The sequence below is a fragment of the Ranitomeya imitator genome, chromosome 6, assembly GCF_032444005.1.
Source record: "Ranitomeya imitator isolate aRanImi1 chromosome 6, aRanImi1.pri, whole genome shotgun sequence".
NCBI classification, from domain to species: Eukaryota; Metazoa; Chordata; class Amphibia; order Anura; family Dendrobatidae; genus Ranitomeya; species Ranitomeya imitator.
In genome coordinates this window covers 325757177-325785097 of record NC_091287.1, presented here as the reverse complement: position 1 = coordinate 325785097, position 27921 = coordinate 325757177, and the positions used below count along the sequence as shown (strand labels likewise).

The following is a 27921-nucleotide window of genomic DNA, read 5'->3' as shown; positions in this document are numbered from 1 at the left end:
TAACAAGAACGTGTGAATAGAGCGGTAGTTAATCATACACACTGCCGCACCTTTCATTAGTGGGACTGCCAGAGAGAGCAAAGCGCTTCGCTCAGCACTAGTGATGAGTTCAAGTGCTTGTTATTCTAGTTTGCCTAGGGTGCTCGGGTATGCACAGAGTATCGCTGGTGCTCAAGTGACATGTTCAAGTCCCCGCGCCCACATTTTTCCTGGCTGTTGGACAGCCACAAAAATTGCAGGAATTGCTTGACAAACACCGGCAATCCTTGCATGTTTTGTGGTTGTTTAACAGCCACAAAACATGTCGCCACAGAGACTCCAAACACGTCACTTGAGCACCCACGATACTCGGTGCATATCCAAGCACCCTAGGCAAACTAGAATAACAAGCACTTGAACTCAGCAGTACTCAGCACATCTTTGGCACACACATAAGAGTGAATGGGTCTCGGGATCAATGGGGTTCCCAGCAGTAGGACTCAGTGATTGGAAAGTTATCTCCTATACCATGACTAGGGAATAATTTCCAAAGGTATGAATGTCCCTCTAAGCTGTGCTTCTGTACATATGATGTACTCGGTTCTGCCTCACTACAGGTTTATCAGGCCCACAATGTGCAGAGGAAATGCTGAATGGGACCAATTCTCATTAGTTCTAGGGGCTGGTTGGAGTTTCAAATAAAGGACTCCACTCATCACAATGACTGTTACATGTCACCAAACTATGGAGTGCAATACAAAATCTAAGCCTACTAAACCAAACCATTCAACTACAAGCATTTTTACAGCCATGACCTCCGAGAACACTTGTGCATCTTTATCATAGCTAAATAATGTATAAGTTGTTAGCATTATGATCATCTGTACCAATGCTGCATTTCTTTAAATCTAAAGATCCTATGGCAAGTCTTTGTATTCTTAATGTTTTATTTAGAGCTGTATCCACCAGGGATGTCTGTGTGCAAAGTGACATACAGGCACAATTTCAGCCAGTTACATAATCTGTCAAATAAAGGCTGATGCAATGAGAGGAAAACCTGAAAGAACAGCAACTGGAGAGCAACATTTCACAGCAATGAACAATTCTCTGATCATCACTGCCCACAGGGGCATGAAAGTGGGAGCTATTAGAAGCAATAAATACTAAAGGGGTTGTCCCATTAAATGGGCAAATCTGCAAAATTATCGTAAAAATAATTACAACTTTCCAAGTTATTAAAAATAATCTCCATTTTCAAGAATGGAGGGATTTTTAATACAGTGTCTTGATCCAAGGTGGCTGATTTCTTAGGCACATTCCACACTGTCAGGTTTCAGCAATCGGCGGTCACAGGGTAGTTACGAAAATTTAGCTGAAGGCCAGAGAACTCCTTTAACGTAAAACCTGTCATATCACCAAACACTTAACCTGCAGGTATAGGGTTAATCTGCAGGTTCCAGTGTGGTCCCGTCACCTTTCTAAGGGCCCCTTTCCACTTGTGTGAGAAAAAAACGGTCCGATTTACGGACCGAAAAAACTGATGTAACGTCTGCGAGTGCCATGAGAGCGTCATGCGATTTTTTTATCGCAACATCCGTATGACATCCGTATTGCTGTCCGATTTTTACGCACGGGTCTCCTTTGAAAAGCCGGTAATTCAGCGCAGAGTACCGTAAAATCACAGTGACAGGTTAGATTAGAGTAGATATATATACATAGAATAGGTATATATACATATATATATATGTCAGGGAGACACCTATATATATATATATTTATATTTAATGCAGCGCTAGATAGCTTTAAAGCTGGTAATTCAATTACCGGCTTTTGCTTTCTCCTTCACAAACCCGACATGATATGAGACCTGGTTTACATACAGTAAACCATCTCATATCACCATTTTTTTTGCATATTCCACACTACTAATGTTAGTAGTGTGTATATGCAAAATTTGGGCGTTCTAGCTATTATATTTAAGGGTTAAATGGCGGAAAAAATTGGCGTGGGCTCCCGCACAATTTTCTCCGCCAGAGTAGTAAAGCCACGATCTATGAACAGCCAGCAGAGGGCGCCTCACCGCAAATGAAGCTAAATATAGCTCATTGATCTATATTTAGACTCATTCCCCGGGGTTTTGCAGCGAGGAGTAGCATTGCATTAGCAAAGCTCCTGGCTGCAAAATGTTTTAACCCCTTCAGAAGGATTTACATCGTTGGACTTTACAGATCTGTGGAAGGTAAGTATATTGTTGGTTTATTATTTTTTTTTTGTCACAGAACGAGGGTCTTCACTGAGTGGATTGGGCGTTAAATAAAAAATTACAACAACCTTTGTTTTTATTTCATTAAAATAATTTTTAATAATGTGTGTGTATTTTTTTAACCCTTTCTTTCAATTGGATTAATAATGGATAGGTGTCATAATTGACGCCTCTCCATTATTAATTAGGCTTAATGTCACCTTACAATTGCAAGGTGGCATTAACCCTTCATTACCCCATATCCCACCGCTACACGGGAATGGGAAGAGAGTGGCCAAGTGCCAGAATAGGCGCATCTTCCAGATGTGCCTTTTCTGGGGTGGCTGGGGGCAGGTGTTTTTAGCCAGGGGGGGGCCAATAACCATGGACCCTCTCCAGGCTATTAATATCTGCCCTCAGTCACTGGCTTTACTACTCTGGCGGAGAAAATTGTGCGGGAGCCCACGCCAATTTTTTCCGCCATTTAACCCTTAAATATAATAGCTAGAACGCCCAAATTTTGCATATACACACTACTAACATTAGTAGTGTGGAATATGCAAAAAAAATGGTGATATGAGATGGTTTACTGTATGTAAACCAGGTCTCATATCATGTCGGGTTTGTGAAGGAGAAAGCAAAAGCCGGTAATTGAATTACCAGCTTTAAAGCTATCTCGCGCTGCATTAAATATAAATATATATACAGTGGGGCAAAAAAGTATTTAGTCAGTCAGCAATAGTGCAAGTTCCACCACTTAAAAAGATGAGAGGCGTCTGTAATTTACATCATAGGTAGACCTCAACTATGGGAGACAAACTGAGAAAAAAAAATCCAGAAAATCACATTGTCTGTTTTTTTAACATTTTATTTAGTTTGCATCTCGGCTTTGGGAAAATGGCCGCCGCGATCTCTAATGCGCACGCGCGGCATCCCGCGGCCATTTTCCTGAAGCCCCGTGCAGCAGAGCACTCGATCTGCGCACGCGCGGCCCCAGGAAGATGGCCGCCCCCACCGATGCAAGGGATTACAGCGCAGATCGCGCGCTGCTTGTTCACCACTACGCCACCAACGTAAAGCTGAGGAAGAACCACCGATGTCACCACGCCCTCCCGACCTGACCAGCCTGATTGACAGGCGAAAACGGCGACTTTGGTAAGTTATTTCTCAGCATACATGGGGAATCGGGGTACACTACATACACTATAGGAACACACAGCGCAGGCCCTATTTAACAGTATTTATAGCTCAATCTCAAAAAACGGGGTGACAGGTTCCCTTTAACATTTTATTTGCATATTATGGTGGAAAATAAGTATTTGGTCAGAAACAAACAATCAAGATTTCTGGCTCTCACAGACCTGTAACTTCTTCTTTAAGAGTCTCCTCTCTCCTCCACTCATTACCTGTAGTAATGGCACCTGTTTAAACTTGTTATCAGTATAAAAAGACACCTGTGCACACCCTCAAACAGTCTGACTCCAAACTCCACTATGGTGAAGACCAAAGAGCTGTCAAAGGACACCAGAAACAAAATTGTAGCCCTGCACCAGGCTGGGAAGACTGAATCTGCAATAGCCAACCAGCTTGGAGTGAAGAAATCAACAGTGGGAGCAATAATTAGAAAATGGAAGACATACAAGACCACTGATAATCTCCCTCGATCTGGGGCTCCACGCAAAATCCCACCCCGTGGGGTCAGAATGATCACAAGAACGGTGAGCAAAAATCCCAGAACCACGCGGGGGGACCTAGTGAATGAACTGCAGAGAGCTGGGACCAATGTAACAAGGCCTACCATAAGTAACACAATATGCCACCATGGACTCAGATCCTGCAGTGCCAGACGTGTCCCACTGCTTAAGCCAGTACATGTCCGGGCCCGTCTGAAGTTTGCTAGAGAGCATTTGGATGATCCAGAGGAGTTTTGGGAGAATGTCCTATGGTCTGATGAAACCAAACTGGAACTGTTTGGTAGAAACACAACTTGTGTTTGGAGGAAAAAGAATACTGAGTTGCATCCATCAAACACCATACCTACTGTAAAGCATGGTGGTGGAAACATCATGCTTTGGGGCTGTTTCTCTGCAAAGGGGCCAGGACGACTGATCCGGGTACATGAAAGAATGAATGGGGCCATGTATCGTGAGATTTTGAGTGCAAACCTCCTTCCATCAGCAAGGGCATTGAAGATGAAACGTGGCTGGGTCTTTCAACATGACAATGATCCAAAGCACACCGCCAGGGCAACGAAGGAGAGGCTTCGTAAGAAGCATTTCAAGGTCCTGGAGTGGCCTAGCCAGTCTCCAGATCTCAACCCTATAGAAAATCTTTGGAGGGAGTTGAAAGTCCGTGTTGCCAAGCGAAAAGCCAAAAACATCACTGCTCTAGAGGAGATCTGCATGGAGGAATGGGCCAACATACCAACAACAGTGTGTGGCAACCTTGTGAAGACTTACAGAAAACGTTTGACCTCTGTCATTGCCAACAAAGGATATATTACAAAGTATTGAGATGAAATTTTGTTTCTGACCAAATACTTATTTTCCACCATAATATGCAAATAAAATGTTAAAAAAACAATGTGACAATGTGATTTTCTGGATTTTTTTTCCTCAGTTTGTCTCCCATAGTTGAGGTCTACCTATGATGTAAATTACAGACACCTCTCATCTTTTTAAGTGGTGGAACTTGCACTATTGCTGACTGACTAAATACTTTTTTGCCACACTGTATTTTCCCGAGGGTAACAGGAGAAATTGGACCCCAAAATTTGTTGTCCAATTTGTCCCGAGTACGCTGATACCCCATATGTTGGGGGGAACCACCGTTTGGGCGCATGGAAGGGCTCGGAAGGGAAGGAGTGCCATTTGGAATGCAGACTTAAGGTACCGTCACACTTAGCGACGCTGCAGCGATACCGACAACGATCCGGATCGCTGCAGCGTCGCTGTTTGGTCGCTGGAGAGCTGTCACACAGACAGCTCTCCAGCGACCAACGATCCCGAGGTCCCCGGTAACCAGGGTAAACATCGGGTAACTAAGCGCAGGGCCGCGCTTAGTAACCCGATGTTTACCCTGGTTACCAGCGTAAAAAAACAAACAGTACATACTTACATTCAGCTGTCTGTCCCTTGCCGTCTGGTTCCTGCACTGACTGCTGGCCGTAAAGTGAAAGTGAAAGCACAGCACAGCGATGAGTCACACAGCGGTGACTCACCGCTGTGGCTGTGCTCTGCTTTCACTTTACGGCCAGCAGTCAGTGCAGGAACCAGACGGCAAGGGACAGACAGCTGAATGTAAGTATGTACTGTTTGTTTTTTTACGCTGGTAACCAGGGTAAACATCGGGTTACTAAGCGCGGCCCTGCGCTTAGTTACCCGATGTTTACCCTGGTTACCAGTGAAGACATCGCTGAATCGGTGTCACACACGCCGATTCAGCGATGTCTACGGGGAGTCCAGCGACGAAATAAAGTTCTGGACTTTCTTCCCCGACCAGCGATCTCCCAGCAGGGGCCTGATCGCTGCTGCCTGTCACACTGGACGATATCGCTAGCGAGGACGCTGCAACGTCACGGATCGCTAGCGATATCGTCTGGTGTGACAGTACCTTTAGATGGAATGGTCTGCAGGCGTCACATTGCGTTTGCAGAACCCCTAATGTACCTAAACAGTAGAAACCCCCCACAAGTGACCCCATATTGGAAACTAGACCCCCCAGGGAACTTATCTAGATGTGTTGTGAGAACTTTGAACCCCCAAGTGTTTCACTACAGTTTATAACGCAGAGCCGTAAAAATAAAATCTTTTTTTTTTTCCCACAAAAATTATTTTTTAGCCCCCAGTTTTGTATTTTCCCAAGGGTAACAGGAGAAATTGGACCCCAACAGTTGTTGTCCTATTTGTCCTGAGTACGCTGATACCCCATATGTTGGGGTAAACCCCTGTTTGGGCACACGGGAGAGCTCGAAAGGGAAGAAGCACTGTTTTACTTTTTCAACGCAGAATTGGCTGGAATTGAGATCGGACGCCATGTCGCGTTTGGAGAGCCCCTGATGTGCCTAAACAGTGGAAACTCCCCAATTATAACTGAAACCCTAATCCAAACACACCCCTAACCCTAATTCCAATGGTAACCCTAACCACACCTCTAACCCTGACACACCCCTAACCCTAGTCCCAACTGTAAATGTAATCTAAACCCTAACTGTATCTTTAGCCCCAACCCAAACTGTAACCCTAGCCCTAGCCCTAACCCTAATGGGAAAATGGAAATAAATACATTTTTTTAATTTTTCCCTAACTAAGGGGGTGATGAAGTGGGGTTTGATTTACTTTTATAGTGGGTTTTTTAGCGGATTTTTATGATTGGCAGCCGTCACACACTGAAAGACGCTTTTTATTGCAAAAAATATTTTTTGCGTTACCACATTTTGAGAGCTATAATTTTTCCATATTTTGGTCCACAGAGTCATGTAAGGTCTTATTTTTTGCGGGACGAGTTGACATTTTTATTGGTAACATTTTCGGGCACGTGACATTTTTTGATCGCTTTTTATTCCGATTTTTGTGAGGCAGAATGACCAAAAACCAGCTATTCATGAATTTCTTTTGGGGGAGGCGTTTATACCGTTCCGCGTTTGGTAAAATTGATAAAGCAGTTTTATTCTTCGGGTCAGTTCGATTACAGCGACACCTCATTTATATCATTTTTTTATGTTTTGGCGCTTTTATACGATAAAAACTATTTTATAGAAAAAATAATTATTTTTGCATCGCTTTATTCTCAGGACTATAACTTTTATTTTTTTGCTGATGATGCTGTATGGCGGCTCGTTTTTTGCTGGACAAGATGACGTTTTCAGCGGTACCATGGTTATTTATATCTGTCTTTTTGATCGCGTGTTATTCCACTTTTTGTTCGGCGGTATGATAATAAAGCGTTGTTTTTTGCCTCTTTTTTTTTTCTTACGGTGTTTACTGAAGGGGTTAACTAGTGGGCCAGTTTTATAGGTCGGGCCGTTACGGACGCGGCGATACTAAATATGTGTACTTTTATTGTTTTTTTTAATTTATTTAGATAAAGAAATGTATTTATGGGAATAATATATATATTTTTTTCATTATTTAGGAATATTTTTTTTTTTTTTTTTTTTTTTTTACACATTTGGAAATTTTTTTTTTTACTTTTTTACTTTGTACCAGGGGGGGACATCACAGATCGGTGATCTGACAGTGTGCACAGCACTCTGTCAGATCACTGATCTCACTTAGAGCAGTACAGCCTTCACAGTGCCTGCTCTGAGCAGGCGCTGTGAAGCCACCTCCCTCCCTGCAGGACCCGGATCCGCGGCCATCTTGGATCCAGGTCTGGAGCAGGCAGGGAGGGAGGTAAGACCCTCGCAGCAACGCGATCACATCGCGTTGCTGCGGGGGGCTCAGGGAAGCCCGCAGGGAGCCCCCTCCCTGCGCGATGCTTCCCTGCACTGCCGGCACATCGCGATCATCTTTGATCGCGGTGTGCCAGGGGTTAATGTGCCGGGGGGCGGTCCGTGACCGCTCCTGGCACATAGTGCCGGATGTCAGCTGCGATAGGCAGCTGACACCCGGCCGCGCTCCCCCCGTGAGCGCGGCCGATCGCGCTGGACGTACTATCCCATCCGTGGTCATAGGGGCCCACCCCACCTCGACGGGATAGTACGTCCAATGTCAGAAAGGGGTTAAGAGTGTGTCAGCATTAAATGGCTGTTCAAACCAAGCACAAGCGCTCAGTGCACACTTGGCATGGTCAAACAGTTTCTTGCACCTTCCTCCTCCCTCCTGTAAAGCCAGAGCTGTCAAGGAGATGGATGAAATACATGTAGGCGGAAAGGTGAACTGAACTGTTTGGCTACACCAAGGGTGCGCTGAGCGCCTTTGCTTGGTTTGATCAGTTATTTTGTGTCCCTTTAAAGCAGGGATAGGGAAACTCAGGCCCATTTACGGCCCTCGATGACCTTTCATCAGGCCCCCGAGCAGATTCTCAGGGACCGCATTCTTGGGCAGGGAGGTGAATTTTGATTACAATCAGCTCATTAATTTCTTCTTGCTCTGTTAGCACACACGCAGTGTTCACTACTGAACACTGAAGGTCATGCAATGAAAGATTACGTCCTAAAACCAGTGCGAGAGTCAGAATGTATTTTGTGGGTGGGGTAGTAAAGTTTAAAGACTTGGCCCGACAGCCAACAAGTATTAGAGATGAAAAATAGTGATTTTCCCTGCAGATAAGTTACACACATGTGTTTAAAATAATCTTTATTATTAGATAATTTACACTTAATATTACTGCAATGTGGTGGAGATTACATATGAAATATATGTGCATTATATCGAAAAAAAAAATCAAAAACCATTGAGTTTTTTTTTTTTTTATAACAACAAAATATGCAGTATTTTCTCCTCCATACTACATGCTGTCTGTAAAAACCCTGAGAAGGTCCTTAATGTGAAAGCATTACATGGGTCATATAGTTCATAGTACTTTTCCCACTTCACAATACTGATCATCCGAAGAGATTGGTGACAATGATGAAGATCATTCTTCATGTATTTGTATGAAGATTACCTTGTGTGTGACCAATCAATAACACCGCTGTTAGCAAAGATTTAGAAAAGCCCTTGACAATAATTAGCCTCTCAGAGGAATTCAGCAGTAAATGATCCAATCGTACGTAGTGTTGGGAACACACGTTTTCAATCGTTTGCATCATCTCATGTTCCGTCTTACAACTATGGTGCCTGCTACAATGTCGTAAGCTGTTCTGTTATGCTGAAAGAATAGCAAGGTGATGAACGCAGGGAAGAAGAACGCTATGGAGAAGTTCTTAATCACAGCTCGCACAGTCGACCTACAGAAAAATATAAAATAAAGTCAATTCAAAACCAAGATCTACACCCCAGCATCACAGCTTGGTTAACAAGGAGCAATTAAGAGAAGCATCTATATAATTAATGAGGATGGCCAATTTACATTCCGAACCAAAGTTTACTAATAGCCCCTACATAGAAAAATTAGCAAAACCAGGATCAAAAGTAAAATTCATTTTATTAGACAATCACAAAACAATGCATACATAATACTACTGTGGGATTCAATGATGGGTACAACTACTCAGGAGCCACAGGTCACAGGCAAACGCTATGCAATTTAATCATATTCGCACCCTATATTAACCTTGGAGCGTATATACAGCAGGTCCATAACATAAGGACACAATATCACTGTGCTGGTAAATAACATCCAACAAAAAGAACACCATAAGGGTTAAAAGGGAAACACCAAAGATATTTGCTGCATATTTACCTAGGACCAGCGGCGCCACCACCCCCACGCGCGTTTCAGCGTGCGTGCCTTCTTCCGGGCATGGAAGATTAATTAATTTTAGTTTTGATCCTGGTTATGCAAATTTTTCTATGTAGGGGCAATTGTTTATTGTTTGCATGGGACTTGCTTATTAGTAATTTCCTGTATGGGCACAGACACTATATTGAGGTTGACTGTGCATTGTTATCATAATTGGTTTACAAAGTTTACTAATGTAGATGTGCAAACAAATAATGGACATCAAATATACCTAAAGATTAATCAGAGTAATAACAAAATTGTTGAGTGGACAGGACAATTTTCCATGTTTGACAGTTTTTATTCTTTCTTTAACAAAGCTTAAGGCTACTTTCACACTAGCGAAGGGCCGACGTACCGACGCATCCTGTGACAACGCAGCACAACGGGGGCAGCGGATGCATTATTACAACGCATCCGCTGCCCCATTGTGAGTTGCGGGGAGGAGGGGCGGAGTTCCGGCCGCGCATGCGTGGTCGGAAATGGCGGACACGACGCACAAAAAAACGGTTGCGACGTGTGGCAATGTGTCGCAATGCGTCGCTAATACAAGCCTATGGAGAAAAAAACGCATCCTGCAGACAACTTTGCAGGATGCGTTTTTTTCTTCAAAACGACGCATTGCGACGTGCGTCGTACGACGATAGTGTGAAAGTAGTCTAAATCACTATGATTTTGCTCATTATATAGACAAAAAAATTGCAACTTTCAATCCTCTCACCATTTTCCAAATCTGGGAAAAAACTGGAAGTGCTTAAGTGGGAAAGGTGGAGGGCATTGGCACAGTTATTACTAACTACGAGAGAAAATGGTGCAAATAGGAGCACCGTAATAGGAGCTTTGCAAATCCCTCTCTGTATGAACATACCCTTAAAGTGTAATCTATTCATTACGTTTCCGAAGCTCCAGAAGAATAGACTCCCTTTCTCCAACCTTGTTTACTAGGACAATTGCCATATTTCCAGGTTAGCCAATCCTAGAACTCGACGGCTCTTTCAAAATTCTAATTTCCACAAGGAAGTAAGTGGTTGCAGTGCTTCACATACTTCAGAGACTTTATTATATAAAAACTAGGTTTATTTACTCACTAATGTTTTTTTGTTAATTATTCTAATTTACTGAGATAATGACTTTTGGGTTTTCATTGGCTGTAAGCCATAATCATCAACATTAACAGAAATAAATACTTGAAATTGATCATTCTGTTTGTAATGACTATATAATGTATGAGTTTCATTTTTTGTATTGAAGAACTGAAATTAACTTTTTGATGATATTCTAATTTTGTAAGTTGCACCTGTATGTTCTGAATTTTTCAAATATTCTTTTTTTTACCTCATTTTCTACAAAAAAGGAAGTGGTGATATTAAGATGAGGAAGCGTTTTCGTTAGGTTGGTGAGGTTAGCAACTGAGCGAATAGAGAATATAAACGATTTGCAATCGCCAAACCACACTGGGCCTCAGTAAACGGTTAACGAGTTAACGTAAAATCCATTGAGGACACATTAATTATTGTCTGTTCTAAAGTCCCCCATGCACATTAGACAAAAAGGTGGCCGGACCCAACAATTCCTTGCACATTGGATGACCAGCTAATGTGTATAGGCCTTCCTGACAGATGATGGGGGGATAAGCATTGGGAAGTCTGACTTTAAAGGGAACCTTTTCTCCAGGTTTTTGCCACTTAAAGGGAACCGGACAGCTGATCCATGCGGCCTGACCCACGGTCTGGATGTATCAAGACACTGACTACATAATTTCATCCAGGAATGTTTGACTCTGAAATGCCGAAGAGAAAACCGTTTAAAAGCTGTCGTCGGCTTCTCCTCGCCTGTTGAACTTGAGTGACAGGTCTCTCCCTGGGTACGCCTGTATAGGGAGAGATTGTTGGGGACCTGGCCGGCTAACTCTCTCGCATTTGGCTCGGTCCATGGCGGCTTTTAAAGTGTTTTTCTCTGAAACGCCGCAGCATCTCAAAATCAAACATACCTGGCAGAAATCCTACAGTGTCTGACACATGCTGTCCTTGGATTGGGTTCCCTTTACTATAAGAGCAGAATAATGTAGAGGCAGAGAAACTGATTCCAGTGATATGTCACTCACTCGGCTGCTTGCTGTAGTTTTGATAATATCACTATAACCAAGTATTATTTTCAGAGGATCGGTTGCCATTTACTTTTGCACCAGGTAACCCCTTTGCGACAGGCGCCGTACTAGTACTGCACATGTTGCTTCTCTCCCTTTGAAGTAGGCTCCGGCAGTGAGCCCACATCTTTCCCGGTACATGTCAGCTGTTTTGAACAGCTGACATGTGCCTGGAATAGCAGCGGGTGGAATCGCGATCCACCCGCGTCTATTAACCAGATAAAAGCCGCTGTCAAACTGACAGCAGCATTTAACGTGATCGCGGGTCACCGGTGGGTTGGCATGACAACCAGAAGTCTCCTGCAGACCTCTATGGTTGTCACTGTCGGCTTGCTATGAGCACCACCTGGTGGTTGGCGTTCATATCAAGTGAGCAATTCTACTACATACAGGTGATCTGATCATCGCCTGTATGTAGCAGAGCCGATCGGGTTATGGCAGCTTCTAGTCTCCCATGGAGACTATTAAAGCATGCCAAAAGTAAAAAAAAAAAAAGTTATGGATGGAAGCCCATGTGGCAGCCTTGCAGAGCTGCGAGGCTGATGCCTGTCGGCGAACTGCCCAGGAGGACCCCACCGAACACATCGAGTGTGCCATAATCCTCAGTGGACGTGCCCTACCTCTTAGACGGTAAGCTTCCAGAACGGTGGAACGGATCCATCGAGCAATGGTAGACCGGGGCGCAGGAAGACCCCTTTGTGAACCCTCTGGGAATAAACAGAGAATCTGAGCGCCGGAGAGGCTCAGTTCTGGACAGATAAACACGTAGAGCTCTTACTAGATCCAGTTTGTGAAATGGCTCCTCTCAGGGATGAGACAGAGATGGACAAAAAGACGGAAGCACAATGTCCTCATTCAGATGAAAACTGGAAACCACCTTGGGAAGAAAGGATGGAACCGAACGTAGGACCACCTTGTCCTGGTGAAAAATCATGTAAGGTGAACGACAAGAAAGTGCTGCTAACTCAGATACCCATCTAACTGAAGTGACAGCGACCAGGAAAGCGACCTTCCAGGAAAAGAATGTAGAAGAGATCTCACGCAGTGGTTCAAACAGAGACTGCTGTAATATGTCGAGTACCAAATTAAGGTCCCTGGGATCCACTGGAGGCTGGTAGGGGGGAACGGAGTGAGCAACACCCTGGATGAAAGTTTTGACCTGTCTGAGAATGGCCAAATTCCTTTCGAACAGGAATGACAGAGGCAAAACCTGTCCCTTAATAGTACTATGGGACAGTCCGGACTCCAGACCCGACTGTAGAAAGGACAAGATGAATGGGAAATGAAACGCCATTGGAGCGTTTTGGTGAGCCTCACACCAGTGGAAGTATGCTTTCCATGTTCGGTAGTAAGTTCGGGAAGATGAAGGCTTCCTTGTTTTGATCATAGTTTGGATGACCTAATTGGAGAAACCAGCTGATTTCAAAACCGCGGCTTCAACGACCACGCCGTAGCCAATCCGGGGAGATAAGGATCACAGGAATACCCTCCGCCTTTATCTTTTTGAGTACCTCAGCAGTAGAGGTGGAAACAAGTACGGAAGGGAGAACTGTGCCCAAGATATCGCTAGCGCATCGAATCCGATTGCTAGCGGGTCGCGGGACTGGACACAAACTGGGAACCTTGTGGTTAAGTCTGGACGCCATTAGGTCGACGTCTGGAGTTCCCCATTTGAGGCAGATCCTGTGAAAGACTGACGAGTTCAGTGACCATTCGCCTACGGCTGGAAGTGAAGCCCGTAATGGAAATGATGGAAATGTGCAGGTAGGCATCTTGAATATCCACTGAGCAGAGGAATTCCTCTGGTTCCATGGAGGCCATCACGGATCGGAGGGACTCCATCTTGAAGTAGCGCAGTCGCACATATCTGTTCAGGAGTTTGAGGTCCAGAATGGGACTAACTGAGCCGTCCTTTTTTTGGAACAACAAACAGGTTGGAATAAAAACCTGAGAAGCTTTCTCGTGTGGGGACGGAGACTATGACACTGGTCTGGAGGAGGGAGTCGATAACCTTGAAAAAACCCGGAACTGTCTTTGTGGCCAGACGGGAGACCGGAGGGTCCACCAAAGGAGATGCTGCCCACTTGTTAAGCAGTAAAAATAAACTAGGCACTCAACTTAAAGATGAGTTTTTTGACTTTTAACGTAGTCAAGGCAAAATATTTCGGTCGCATTTGGCCTTTATCAATTACAAACTATACAGGAGTGTCAGGGATTCGTGGAAATCCTGTGGATTTTTAGTAAAGCCCGTCTCGGTATGGTCACTTTCATAAGGGTATGGGGCGTTTAAAGAGGAAAAACCCCAATGGTAAACAAGCCAGGGGATCTGAATGTGTGCACGTGCCTGGAGAAAGACGCAGTGTCTTTCATGGAGTATGTGCAAACAGGTGATATTAAGAACCATACTATAAGGTAGATGAAGGAAGAGAGAAATAAGAACAATTAGATAAGCGAGTGGTTGTGGCAGGGCTGCCTAAAAAGACGTTGTTATAGGGCATTCTTAAATTTATAAACACTGGGAGTTAAGCAGCACATGAAAAGTCTTTGAGATGGGAGTGGAGTGGGAAGCTCGAATTAGGATGTCAGGCTTAAATTATTAGCTGAAGGGAAGGCACAGGTAGGATGTTAGATGAACATGAGCGAGGAGATAGGTTTATGTTACATTATTGAGCAGATGGGCAACAAACATAATGAATAGTACAGGGTGGAGGCATCAGTCTAGCAGCTTAACAGAAAGATAAGACTACTGCATTCAGGCTGGACTGATGAGGGAAGATTTTATTGAAAGGTAGACCAACTAGTAGTTAGTTGCAGTAGTCCAGATGAGAATGAATGAAAGAGACAGTAAGCGTATAAGCGGTTTCAACCTTAAGAAAATGTTAGATTCTGGAGATGTTTTTGATGTGAAAGTGACAGGGGCAAGCGAGTGATTGAATATAGGGAGGGAAAGAAGGATCTACAGTTGTGGCCAAAAGTATTGACACCCCTGCAATCCTGCAATTCTGTCAGATAATACTCAGTTTCTTCCTGAAAATGATTGCAATCACAAATTCTTTGGTATTATTATCTTCATTTAATTTGTCTTAAATGAAAAAACACAAAAGAGAATGAAGCAAAACATTGATCATTTCACACAAAACTCCAAAAATGGGCCAGACAAAAGTATTGGCACCCTCAACCTAATACTTGGTTGCACAACCTTTAGCCAAAAGAACTGCGACCAACCGCTTCCGGTAACCATCAATGAGTTTCCTACAATGCTCTGCTGGAATTTTAGACCATTCTTCTTTGGCAAACTGTTCCAGGTCCCTGATATTTGAAGGGTGCCTTCTCGAAAATGCCATTTTTAGATCTCTCCACAGGTGTTCTATCGGAATCAGGTCTGGACTTATTGCTGGCCACCTTAGAAGTCTCCAGTGCTTTCTCTCAAACCATTTTCTAGTGCTTTTTGAAGTGTGTTTTGGGTCATTGTCCTGCTGGAAGACCCATGACCTCTGAGGGAGACCCAGCTTTCTCACACTGGGCCCTACATTATGCTGCAAAATTTGTTGGTAGTCTTCAGACTTCATAATGCCATGCACATGGTCAAGAAGTCCAGTGCCAGAGGCAGCAAAGCAACCCCAAAACATCAGGGAACCTCTGCCATGTTTGACTGTAGGGACCGTGTCCTTTTCTTTGAATGCCTCTTTTTTTCTCCTGTAAACTCTATGTTGATGCATTTGCCCAAAAAGCTCTACTTTTGTCTCATCTGACCAGAGAACATTCTTCCAAAACGTTTTAGGCTTTTTCAGGTAAGTTTTGGCAAACTCCAGCCTGGCTTTTTTATGTCTCGGGGTAAGAAGTGGGGTCTTCCTGGGTCTCCTACCATACAGTCCCTTTTCATTCAGACGCCGACGGATCGTACGGGTTGACACTGTTGTACCCTCGGATTGCAGGGCAGCTTGAATTTTTTTGGATGTTAGTCGAGGTTCTTTATCCAACATCCGCACAATTTTGCGTTGAAATCTCTTGTCAATTTTTCTTTTCCGTCCACATCTAGGGAGGTTAGCCACAGTGCCATTGGCTTTAAACTTCTTGATGACACTGCGCACGGTAGACACAGGAACATTCAGGTCTTTGGAGATGGACTTGTAGCCTTGAGATTGCTCATACTTCCTCACAATTTGGTTTCTCACGTCCTCAGACAGTTCTTTGGTCTTCTTTCCTTTCTCCATGCTCAATGTGGTACACACAAGGACACAGGACAGAGGTTGAGTCAACTTTAATCCATGTAAATTGGCTGCAAGTGTGATTTAGTTATTGCCAACACCCGTTAGGTGCCACAGGTAAGTTACAGGTGCTGTTAATTACACAAATTAGAGAAGCATCACATGATTTTTCGAACAGTGCCAATACTTTTGTCCACCCCCTTTTTTATGTTTGGTGTGGAATTATATCCAATGTGGCTTTAGGACAATTCTTTTTGTGTTTTTTTTTTCATTTAAGAATAATTAAATGAAGATGATAATAACAAAGAATTTGTGTTTGCAATCATTTTCAGGAAGAAACTGAGTATTATTTGACAAAATTGCAGGGGTGTCAATACTTTTGGCCACAACTGTACAGTGGTGTGAATAAATGGTTGCCCCTGTCCTGATTTCCTATTCTTTTGCATGTTTGTCACACTTAACTGTTTCAGAACATCAACAAAATTTCAATATTAGACAAAGATAACATAAGTAAACAAAATGCAGTTTTTAAATTAAGGTCTTTATTATTAAAGGAAAAAGAAATCCAAACCTACAGGGCCTTGTGTGAAAAAGTGATTGCTCCCCCACCCCCTTAAAACAAAAAAATAACTGTGGTTTATCACATCTTTAGAAAGAGGAGCTCAAATTCCCTAGCCACACTCAGACCTAATTACTGCCACACATGTTCTCAAACAAAAAATCACTTAAATAGGACCTGCCTGACAAAGTAAAGTAGACCAAAAGTTCCTCAAAAGTAAGGCCAATGAAATTCAGGAAAAAATGAGAAACAAAGTAATTGAGATCTATCAGTCTGAAATTGGTTATGGAGCCATTTCTAGAGCTTTGGGACTAACGAATCACAGTGAGGAGCCATTATCCACAAACAGCAAAAACATGAAACAGTTGTGAACATTCTCAGGAGTGGAGGGCAGACCAAAATTACCTCAAGAGCGCAGCGATGACTCATCCAAGAGGTCACAAAAGACCCCACAACAACATCCAAAGAACATCAGGCCTCACTTTCCTCAGTTAAAGTCAGTGTTCATGACTAGGGTTGAGCGAAACGGATCGTTCATTTTCAAAAGTTCCCGACTTTTGGCAAAGTCGGGTTTCATGAAACCCGACCCAATCCCTGTGTGGGGTCGGCCATGCGGTACGTGACTTTCGCACCAAAGTCGCGTTTCGTATGACGCGCTTGGCGCCATTTTTTCAGCCAATGAAGGAGCGTGGGCAGAGTGATGACATAGGTCTTAGGGGCGTGGACGCCTATCGTCATCTTGTCGCTTGTGCGCTGTAGCTATTTGCAATGTGTAACACTAGCTTTTCTGTAGAGAGAGAGAGAGAGAGAAAAAAAAATCCCATTGACTTTGCATTGGGTTTCGTGTTTCGGTCGATCCCCGACTTTTCGCCATAATCGGCCGATTTCACTCAACTCGACTTTTGAGATGGTCGGGCTTCGCGAAACCCGACTCGACCCTAAAAAAGTAAAGGTCGCTCAACCCTATCCATGACTTCACCATAAGAGACTGGGCAAAAATAGCCTGCATGGCAGAGTTCCAAGATGAAAACCACTGCTGAGCAAAAAGAAAGGCTCGTCTTAATTTTGCCAGAAAACATCTTGATGATCCCTAAGACTATTGGGAGAATACTCTGTGGACTGACAAGACAAAAGTTGAATTTTTCGGAAAGTGTATGTCCCATAACACCCTGAGTAGAAGTAACACAGCATTTCAGAAAAGGAACATCTTGCCATCAGTAAAATATTGTGGTGGTAGTGTGATGGTCTGGAGCGGTTTTGCTGCTTCAGGACCTGGAAGACTTGCTGTGGTATATGGAACCATGAATTCTGCAGTCTACCAAAAAATCCTGAAGGAGAATGTCTGGCAATCTGTTTGTGACCTCAAAGTGACGCGCATTTTGGTTATGAAGCGGAACAATGATCCAAAACACACCAGCAAGTCCACCTCTGAATAGGAGACTTTGGAGTGGCCAAGTCAAAGTCCTGACCTTAATCGGATTGAGATCCTGTTGCATGACCTTAAAAAGGCGGTTTTGTTTTTACTTGTGCTATCTTTGTCTAATATTTAAATTAGTTTGGTGATCAGAAACATTTCAGTGTGACAAACATGCTAAAGAATACTACTGTATGTCAAATATAACCCCAAGACAGAAGGCAGGCTGCCTGGAAGTTAATAATAATAATCTTTATTTTTATATAGCGCTAACATATTCCACAGCGCTTTACAGTTTACACACATTATCATCGCTGTCCCCGATGGGGCTCACAATCTAAATTCCGTATCAGTATGTCTTTGGACGTTATGTTTATATCACACAAAGAAATGGAAATATCAGGTTTAGATAGGTTATAAGAGGGCGATAATACAAGTTGTTCAGTTTTGGGAAGATTAATTTTCAGATGGAAGGAGAACATGATGTTAGAGACAGCAGACCATCACTGATATTTTGTAGTAGTTAATTAGCCAAGAGATGCTACTGAAAGCCAAATCTGAGTTTAATCATTAGGGGCTGGGTACAGAGAAAGAGGAAGGGATCTAGGACTGAACTCTGAGGAACCTCGAAAGTAAGGAGAAGAGGAGAGAAGAAAGAGCAAATGAAACACCGAAGGAGAGGTCAGACAGGTAGGAAGAGAGAATGGTACCCTTCTGATGAAGTGGAGCAAAGTGAGGAGGAGTTGGCAATCCACAGTGTCAAAAGCTGCAGAGAAATAAATAAGGTTTAGAAGTAGGGACCCGCTGATATTGACAAGTTCAGCCGAAGATCTAATGTGTAGGGGGCCCCCGGACAACTGATGGTCAGGAGAGCTGTCGATCACACATGTCCGATTTCCGACTGTCCACAGTATGGTGCTCCCTAAGATGAAAGTCGGCCAATGTGTCAGTCAGCACCTTTCTCATTGAGAGCGAGTGCTCGGCCGAGCAAATGCTACGGTATATGAGACAGTTGGCTAAAATACCGTAGTTGTCAGCCATCTAGTGTGTATGGACAGTTTTAGATTTAGCTGTAAGTAGACAGTTAAAGACTTTGGTAAGAATAGTTTCTGTAGAGTTGGAAACCAGATTGTAAATGGCCAAGAAGTGAGCTATCAGAAATACTGCCTACTAGGCAAGTGTAGACCAAGTGATCAAGGAGTATGAAGGGGAGATTAGAATATGGATGAAAGATGCTCAAAGAATGATTAGATTTTTTTTTTAGTAGTGGGGATATGTAGTTGATGTCAAGTAATAAGAGGGAAAGTTACCAGCAAATAAAGGTTAAATATTTTACTTAGGTGGGTTGTGACTGCCAGGGAGAAAGATAGACTTCATAATGCGTGAAGGAAGAAGATCACTAGATGTTGAACACTGTCCCAGAATGGAACAGTTCATGGTGTTCTGCCGGCTCTCAATAAGGAGTATGAAACTATTGCAAATGACAATCTTGAATACATTCTACTAGAGCATTTGCAGATATCTGCATCAAGCAGCAAACGTCTTTCCACATATTTAACAAGTGTACTCTACTCTGACAGATACAGTCCCCCATACCAGAACAACTGACAGAAATGGGAAAGAAGCGGTCACTATATTTCTAATACTCTCCAGGACCTTTGCCAATCAGTGGCGCTATTGTGGGTTTTCTAATACTGAAAGCTTGGCAACAGGCAGCGATTCACTTAATCTGAGCTGCTTACTAGGTTTAACCAAAATCCTGCTCCTTATAAACAGCAGTGTGGATTGAGGAGGGTTTATACACAAGACCTCCTTTTAGCTCATAGGTTCACGATATAAAGAAATGTTTTAGAAGTCCAACCTGAATTTCAACCACAGTCACTAGACAAAGGACCATTAAATGGTCACTGTAAGCTAAAAGAGGAATGGATAAATGGTTAAATCTTCAAATTTGTACACATTATAGGGGAACATTTCCAAAATGCAGTGCACTCTTCATAGGGATGGCTGAATCTCTGTTATAAGTCTGTCAAACAAAAGCGTACCCTGTATATACTAGAAGTAAAGATGCCACTGAACAACTTACCTCACATGTGGTGACATTTACCTCATGCCACTGGTTTCACTCAAGGCGTTACTCAACAAACTAGTAGTAGTCACTCCACCTCAATACACGTTTTGTCTGTTGGCAAAACCTTTCAGGCAACTGCACATCAGTTTAAGGTTGAAAGATAATAAATCCAAGCAAGTACTTACGCAGTCATATTTACATTTGTAGATGGGATCACTAAAACTCGGTTTGGTGCAACCAGCACTGAGCTATCACAGGTCACAACTCGAAGACCAAGAAGGAACTTTCCAGGAGTTGCTCCTCCGGCTCCCCAAATGCAAATTATCTTACAAATGAAGAGAAAAAAAATATCTTACAAGATTTGTTTCTCAGTAGCATAAATCTATTAAGAAGAACTGCCTAAGGCCAGATTCACATTAATACAGTGCATTCCAGGGGACACATGCTTGAGTTGCAGACATCAGTATTCAGACCTATATGGAGGTGTACCCATAGACTAAAATGAGCAAGCCATTGTCTAGATTTAGGCAGATGTATGTTGAAGTACGGTACACATTCGCTTACGTTTTTACCATACTGAACCGATACACGTCATATATACAAATGTGAACCTTCATTAGTAAAACTGGTCTCCAGTCTAATCTAACCATTCACAAAATGCACTATAGTAATGACTGATGTGCTAGAAAGGTCAGCAAACTGGTGTTAATACCAGGTCATTTTATTAATGCCAATGACTTATAATGGTATGATACCAGAGCACAGACTTTAAACAAACAAACATTCTTTGGCTGTGTGCACACGATGCAGATTTGGTGCAGAATTTTCTGCATAAAATCTGCATCTCCTGGCAGAATCCGCAGGTGCGTTTTTTGTGCGTTTTTTACCAATGGATTTCTATTATGGAGGGGTGCAGAAATGCTGCAGAACTGCACAAAAGAAGTGACATGCACTTCTTTGAAATCTGCAGCGTTTCTGCGCAGATTTTTCTGCACCATGTGCACAGCTTTATTTTTCACATTGATTTACATTGTACTGTAAATCACAGTGCAGTTCTGCAGCGTTTCTGCTGCAGAAAAATCTGCTACAGTTCTGCACTAAATCTGCATCGTGTGCACATACCCTTTGACTTTTTTTTCAATATAATCTGACAAACTAGTTTGCGTGTTCATGAAAATATTGAAGAATGGCACAACAAAAAGATCTGAATATAGTCAATAAAGCTGCCCCATACACATGCAGCAGGAGTGGAACAGTACTAAATCTACTAACAAATTAGACATTGAATCCACAACTTAATTGCCATTAAATCCATGTCAGGAGAACCTTTAAGGTATGTGCACATAACGTTTTGCAGGGACCAGCTTGGATCCTGTCTGAAAAAGTATTAAAAAAATAAGCCAAAAAGGATGAACGTATACACAACATTGCTGAAATGACTTGCAACGCACATGTTCAGTCTTCTGAACCTTTCGTTAACCACTTCAAGCTTTGACATCCGTGAAGCAGCTTAAAAGTAACCAATCTATTCTTCTGACAACGACGTCATACATTGGTTTAAAAAAATAAAAACGAAAAATATCCCCAACGTTTATCTGAAACATCATCTCCTTCGAAGACAATGCGGATATGCTGGCATCTACACTGTGTGCAGAATTATTAGGCAAGTTGTATTTTAGAGGATTATTTTTATTATTGATCAACAACTATGTTCTCAATCAACCCAAAAGACTCAAATATCAAAGCTTAATATTTTTGGAAGTTAGAGTAGGTTTTTTTTTTTTAGATTTGACTATCTTAGGAGGATATCTGTTTGTGCAGGTAACTATTACTGTGCAGAATTATTAGGCAACTTAATAAAAACCAGATATATTGCCATCTCACTTGTTTATTTTCACCAGGTAAACCAATATCACTGCACAAAATTTAGAAATAAACATTAGTGACCAATATAGCCACCGTTCTTTATAATGAAGCTCAACAGCCTTCCATCCATAGATTCTGTCAGTTGCTTGATCTGTTTACGATCAACATTGTGTGCAGCAGCCACCACAGCCTCCCAGACACAGTTCCGAGAGGTGGACTGTTTTCCCTCCTTGGAGATCTCACATTTTATGAGGGACCACAGGTTCTCTATGGGGTTCAGATCAGGTGAACAAGGGAGCCATGTCATTATTTTTTCTTACTGGCCAGCCATGCTGTGGAGTAGTTGGAGGCATGTGATGGAGCATTGTCCTGCATGAAAATCATGATACCGACTTCTTCCTGTACCACTGCTTGAAGTTGTCTTCCAGAAACTGGCAGTAGGTCTGGGAGTTGAGCTTCACTCCATTCTTAACCCGAAAAGGTTCCACAAGTTCATCTTTGATGATACCAGCCCATACCACTACCCCACCTCCAACTTGCTGGCGTCGGAGTGGAGCTCTCTGCCCTTTACTGATCCAGCCTCTGGCCCATCAAGAGTCACTCCTTTCATCAGTCCATAAAACCTTTGAAAAGTCAGTCTTAAGATATTTCTTGGCCCAGTCTTGACGTTTTATCTTATGTTTATTGTTCAAAGGTGTTCGTCGTTTTTCAGCCTTCCTTACGTTGGCCATGTCCCTCAGTTATTTTGCACCTTTTTTGTCCAACACGCTTCTTGCGACCCTGTTGGCCATTTGCCATGAAACGCTTGATTGTTCGGTGATCACGCTTCAAAAGTTTGGCAATTTCAAGACTGCTGCATCCCTCTGCAAGACATCTCACAATTTTGGACTTTTTAGAGCCCGTCAAATTTCTCTTCTGACCCATTTTGCCAAAGGAAAGGAAGTTGCCTAATAATTAAGCACACCTTATATAGGGTTTTGATATCATTAAACAACACCCCTCCTCATTACAGAGATGCACATCACTTGATTTACTTAATTGGTATTTGGCTCTCAAACCTGAACAGCTTGGAGTAGGACAACATGTATAAAAAGTATCAAGTGATCAAAATACCGCTTGCCTAACAATTCTGCACACAGTGTAAAAGATGCGGTGTACACATACCCCAAGGGTATGTGCACATATTGCAGACTTCCTGCAGATCTGCAGCGTTTTTTTTTCCGCGCAGAAACGCTGCAGACCCACAAGTAATTTACAGAACAATGTAAATCAATGGCAAAAAAAATGCTGTGCTAATGGTGCAGAAAAATCTGCACGGAAAACGCAGTGGGTTCAAAAAAGGACCATGTCAATTAGTTTTGCAGATCTGCTGCATTTCTGCACCCATTCCATAACAGAAATCAACAGGGGTAAAAAAAAGGAAGAAATCCGCACAAAAATCTGCAATGTGTGCACATACCAAAAAAACGCGCAGATTCTGACATGAGTTTTCTGCCAAGAATTGCAGAATCTGCACAGAAAATTCCACAGTCAAATCGGCAACGTGTGCATATAGTCACAAAGATATTCTTAGTAAGAAGGAACATAAACCAGCTCACCCGTGATTCAGCAACCAAACCTCGGGAGCACGGACCCGCTGTGTCCAGGCGTGCAAGATCCAAAAAAAGAAAGAAATGTCCAGCTTCACCGAGTCCGTAAAAAAGCGTTTTCTGTATTCACAAACTTTAAACATGGAGGATACAGACTTCAGCACAACCATATGGGTAAGAATCTCAACGCGTTTCTGGAGACTAGGCTAGGTTGTCATGATTAAGGGAGCCTGGTCTCCAGAAACGCGTTGAGATTCTTACCCATATGGTTGTGCTGAAGTCTGTATCCTCCATGTTTAAAGTTTGTGAATAAAGAAAACGCTTTTTTACGGACTCGGTGAAGCTGGACATTTCTTTCTTTTTTTACAAAGATATTCTCCATGAATGAGATTAAATGGAGTCCTTGACGTCCTGGTCATGTGTCAGAACAGCTGCAGACTAAAGTACAGCTCCCGAGACCTGCGTCTCAACTGATAAGAGCTGTATCATACATACCTCAGTCATCAGCTGGGAGCATGGCTGCCATACGCGAATATATATCTTCCTAGCTGAACACAAAGAGGGTTATCTCCAGCTTCATACTCCTCCATGTTTATTTATTTTCCAATAAACAAATAATAATAAATCTCTGTGCACTGCTATAAAGTTGTCAGATTGAAAGAGGAGGAGCAGGAAGATCTCGGTGCCGAACACAATGTGAGTAAAAACATAATTCTTCACAAATTGCAGTAGTGCTCCTAGCCGCTGACTACGTTATGTGTGATATAGCTATGTCAGTTGAGACGCAGCTCTTGGAACCGTATGGCTTCAGTCTGCAGCTTGTACAGTCATGTGACTACGATGGGCTGCAGTCTGAATTATAACAGTGTCACAATTTTATCTTCCCGTATTTTTCAGACTATAACAGGCACCGGACCATAAGACGCACATTTTCAGAAGGAAAATAGGGAAAAAAAATAATGTGTCAAATGGGGGTCCATCAGGACGAGATCTGAATCTGAGCATGCGCCACCCCCGGCCCGGCGGCTATCTTCCCGGAGGCCACGCAACCTGGCAGCAACGGATGTGCGGGGGCCTCTGGCTTTGACGAAATGCCAGCGGAGCCCCCCATGGAGCACAGAGAGCCGCTGCAACTGCCCCGGAGCACAGCCTGCCACCACCACACCACAGAGCCCCGCCGCACAGCCACAGCTGCAGGATTTGTAAGTATATTGCGACAATAATACGCACCCCTAATTTTCCCCCAAAATTTTTTGGGAAAAAAGTGCGTCTTATGGTCCGAAAAATACAGTATTTTTGGAAAACCTCTTTAAGGTGCGCTTAAGCATTTTACTCACATTTAGATTCTTATACTTTGTACGTTTGATTGTTACAGATAATTTGTAAGGATACCGTCACACTATAACATTTCGATCGCTACGACGGTACGATTCGTGACGTTCCAGCGATATCGTTACGATATCGCTGTGTCTGACACGCAGCAGCGATCAGGGATCCTGCTGAGAATCGTACGTCGTAGCAGATCGTTTAGAACTTTCTTTCATCGCTGGATCTCCCGCTGTCATCGCTAGATCGGTGTGTGTGACACCGATCTAGCGATCTAGCGATGCGATCCAGCGATGCGTTCGCTTGTAACCAGGGTAAACATCGGGTAACTAAGCGCAGGACCGCGCTTAGTTACCCGATGTTTACCCTGGTTACAAGCGTTAAACTAAAAAAAAACAAACAGCACATACTTACATTCTGGTGTCCGTCAGGTCCCTTGCCGTCTGCTTCCCGCACTGTGACTGCCGGCCGTAAAGTGAAAGCAGAGCACAGCGGCTGTGCTTTCACTTTCACTTTACGGCCGGCAGTCACTGAGTGCGGGAAGCAGACTGCAAGGGACCTGACGGACACCAGAATGTAAGTATGTGCTGTTTGTTTTTTTTTAGTTTAACGCTTGTAACCAGGGTAAACATCGGGTAACTAAGCGCGGTCCTGTGCTTAGTTATCCGATGTTTACCCTGGTTACCCAGGGACCTCGGCATCGTTGGTCGCTGGAGAGCTGTCTGTGTGACAGCTCTTCAGCGACCACACTACGATTTACCTACGATCACGGCCAGGTCATATCGCTGGTCGTGATCGTAGGTAAATCGTATAGTGTGACGGTACCCTAACACGCCGGTACTTTATAGCTCAGTGATGGGTCAGCTAATATCGCAAATTATCCTATTCAAGCTTTCCATACGAGTAAAGACGTAAGAAACTGTATAGGTTACTCACCTCATAAAAGCAGACCAGAAGCCTATAGATGAGAGCTACGACCATCATTTTCTGCAAGTCTTCCATTGATGTGTCCTCATCGACTTCCTCAATTATATAGTGCATTGCAAACTTAGAAATATCTCTGAGGGTTTCAATAGAAGAAAGGATTACATTACCAAGGTGAAAAAAAAACAACTGGTTACATGAGTTAGATTAAAAGGGGTGTTCTACATTGGACAATATTTATTAAAGGTATACCTTAACTATCCTGCTGCTGCCACCCCCAGTAATCTGTGAAGGAGCAAGCAGCAAATGTTCATTTTTCCAGCAGTGTCATTGCAGGTGCAAACATCATTACAGTTATAAATTAAATGTTTCAAAATGGCAGGCCAGTGTTTGGCTACATGGGTAGATGGGCACCTCATTTGTGCAACATAATTAACAATGACTAGTTTTGACGGCATTCTCTCAATTCTTTTCCGATCTCTGAATATCTTTTTATTGGCATGTCTGTTTGAATCAGAGCCACTTGCATACACATGACCATATTTTAGAGGTCCGTGCTATGGCTGCAATACTCAGCTATATGTCGGATTGTGACACCAAGAATTACATTTTTTTTTTGTAGCACATGGCACCAGTAAGATATAAAAAATAAATAAATAAAAAAATCAATCAGCACGTACTTACGGTATCCACTGATCCCCCACTGCAGTTTTGCACCGCTGGCCGGGTCCCCATAAAATATCCCCTCCTACTCCTCCAGTGTCATTAGTGCCTTAAATCTGCAACTGTGATGAAATGCTCGCAGCTAATTCCTGAATGGCTAAAGTGGTCTCACATTGATAATGTCAGAGAAAAAAAAAAAAAAGAGTTGAGACCAATGGGGACCCAGCCAGCAAAATAGAGGAGCAGTGGGGAATCAGTAGGCAACTATGTGCCGTGTACTAATTTTAGAGCCCAATCAGGCATATGTAAAATGAAACAGAGGGCTGGAACACCCCTTTAATAATATTTTTTGGAGAAATGCAAAAATAAAAAATAGTCACACTCCGCCTTGATCTAAACAGTTAATACCCCCGTCTTAGTGTACAGGTTATTGGCTAAGCATACATAGCTAATAGGAAGGCTTCACCCAGCAGCTATTTCACCATTGGATACTGCATGTCAGAGGAGAATAATCTACTAATTCTCTATGTGCCTGACATTGGGTTGCACACCCTCCACTAACAGATGGTGCACGTGTTGGCATAAATGCCCAGAATATTTATTAGTTAAGTGATTCTGAGGCATGGCTTGTTAGCGGCTTATAGAGCGGGGGGCTTTCTCCATGATGTCCATATGTTCGAAGAAGGCACATGAAAGGCTCACTAAGACGAGACAACCATTTCAGGTACAGAACACTGATGGCAAAGAACTGTATATAATTTGCTCAAAATGTTAAAAAAAAAAGGAACAGAAGAATCTAATAGCATGATTGCTGAAGGAACGTGGGTCAGATACAAACTGATGGCAAAATCTGTTAATCGCTTCATGATTGGGGATTTTCAGTTTTTCTGTGTTCGTTTTTCGCTCCCCTCCTTCCCAGAGCCATAACTTTTTTATTTTTCCATCAATATCGCCATGTGAGGGCTTATTTTTTGCGAAACAAGTTGTACTTTTGAACGACATCATTGGTTTTAGCATGTCGTGTACTAGAAAACGGGAAAAAAATTCCAAGTGCGGTGAAATTGCAAAAAAAGTGCAGTCCCACACTTGTTTTTTGTTTGGCTTTTTTGCAAGGTTCACTGAATGCTAAAACTGACCTACCACTATGATTCTCCAGGTCAGTACGAGTTCATAGACACCTAACATCACTAGGTTATTTTTTATCTAAGTGGTGAAAAAAAATTCCAACTTTGCTAAAGAAAAAAAAAATTGCGCAATTTTCCGATACCCGTAGCGTCTTCATTTTTCATGATCTGGGGTCGGTTGAGGGCTTATTTTTTGCGTGCCAAGCTGGCGTTTTTAATTATACCATTTTGGTGCAGATACGTTCTTTTGATCGCCCGTTATTGCATTTTAATGCAATGTCGCGGCGACCATAAAAACGCAATTCTGGCGTTTCAAATTTTTTTCTCGCCACGCTGTTTAGCGATCAGGTTATTGGCACCACAAGAGTAGGTTTGCCATTATGTGGAGTCGCTAGGCCAAACCACCAACTCAGACTCCTCAGCA

At 42.9% G+C, this 27921-nt stretch overlaps 1 protein-coding gene across 1 annotated transcript in view; it reads right to left on the bottom strand.

Moving 5' to 3' along the window:
- Positions 1-8505: 8505 nt before the first annotated feature.
- Positions 8506-27921, bottom strand: part of FAM8A1 (family with sequence similarity 8 member A1) — a 30272-nt gene continuing 10856 nt past the window's right edge. The window contains exons 3-5 of the mRNA XM_069730836.1: positions 25723-25846; positions 20191-20330; positions 8506-9113 (exon numbers count right to left, since the gene is read on the bottom strand). Coding sequence (XP_069586937.1) covers positions 8972-9113; positions 20191-20330; positions 25723-25846 — 406 coding nt within the window. The 3' untranslated portion in view covers positions 8506-8971. The remainder of the gene's footprint in view (positions 9114-20190; positions 20331-25722; positions 25847-27921) is intronic.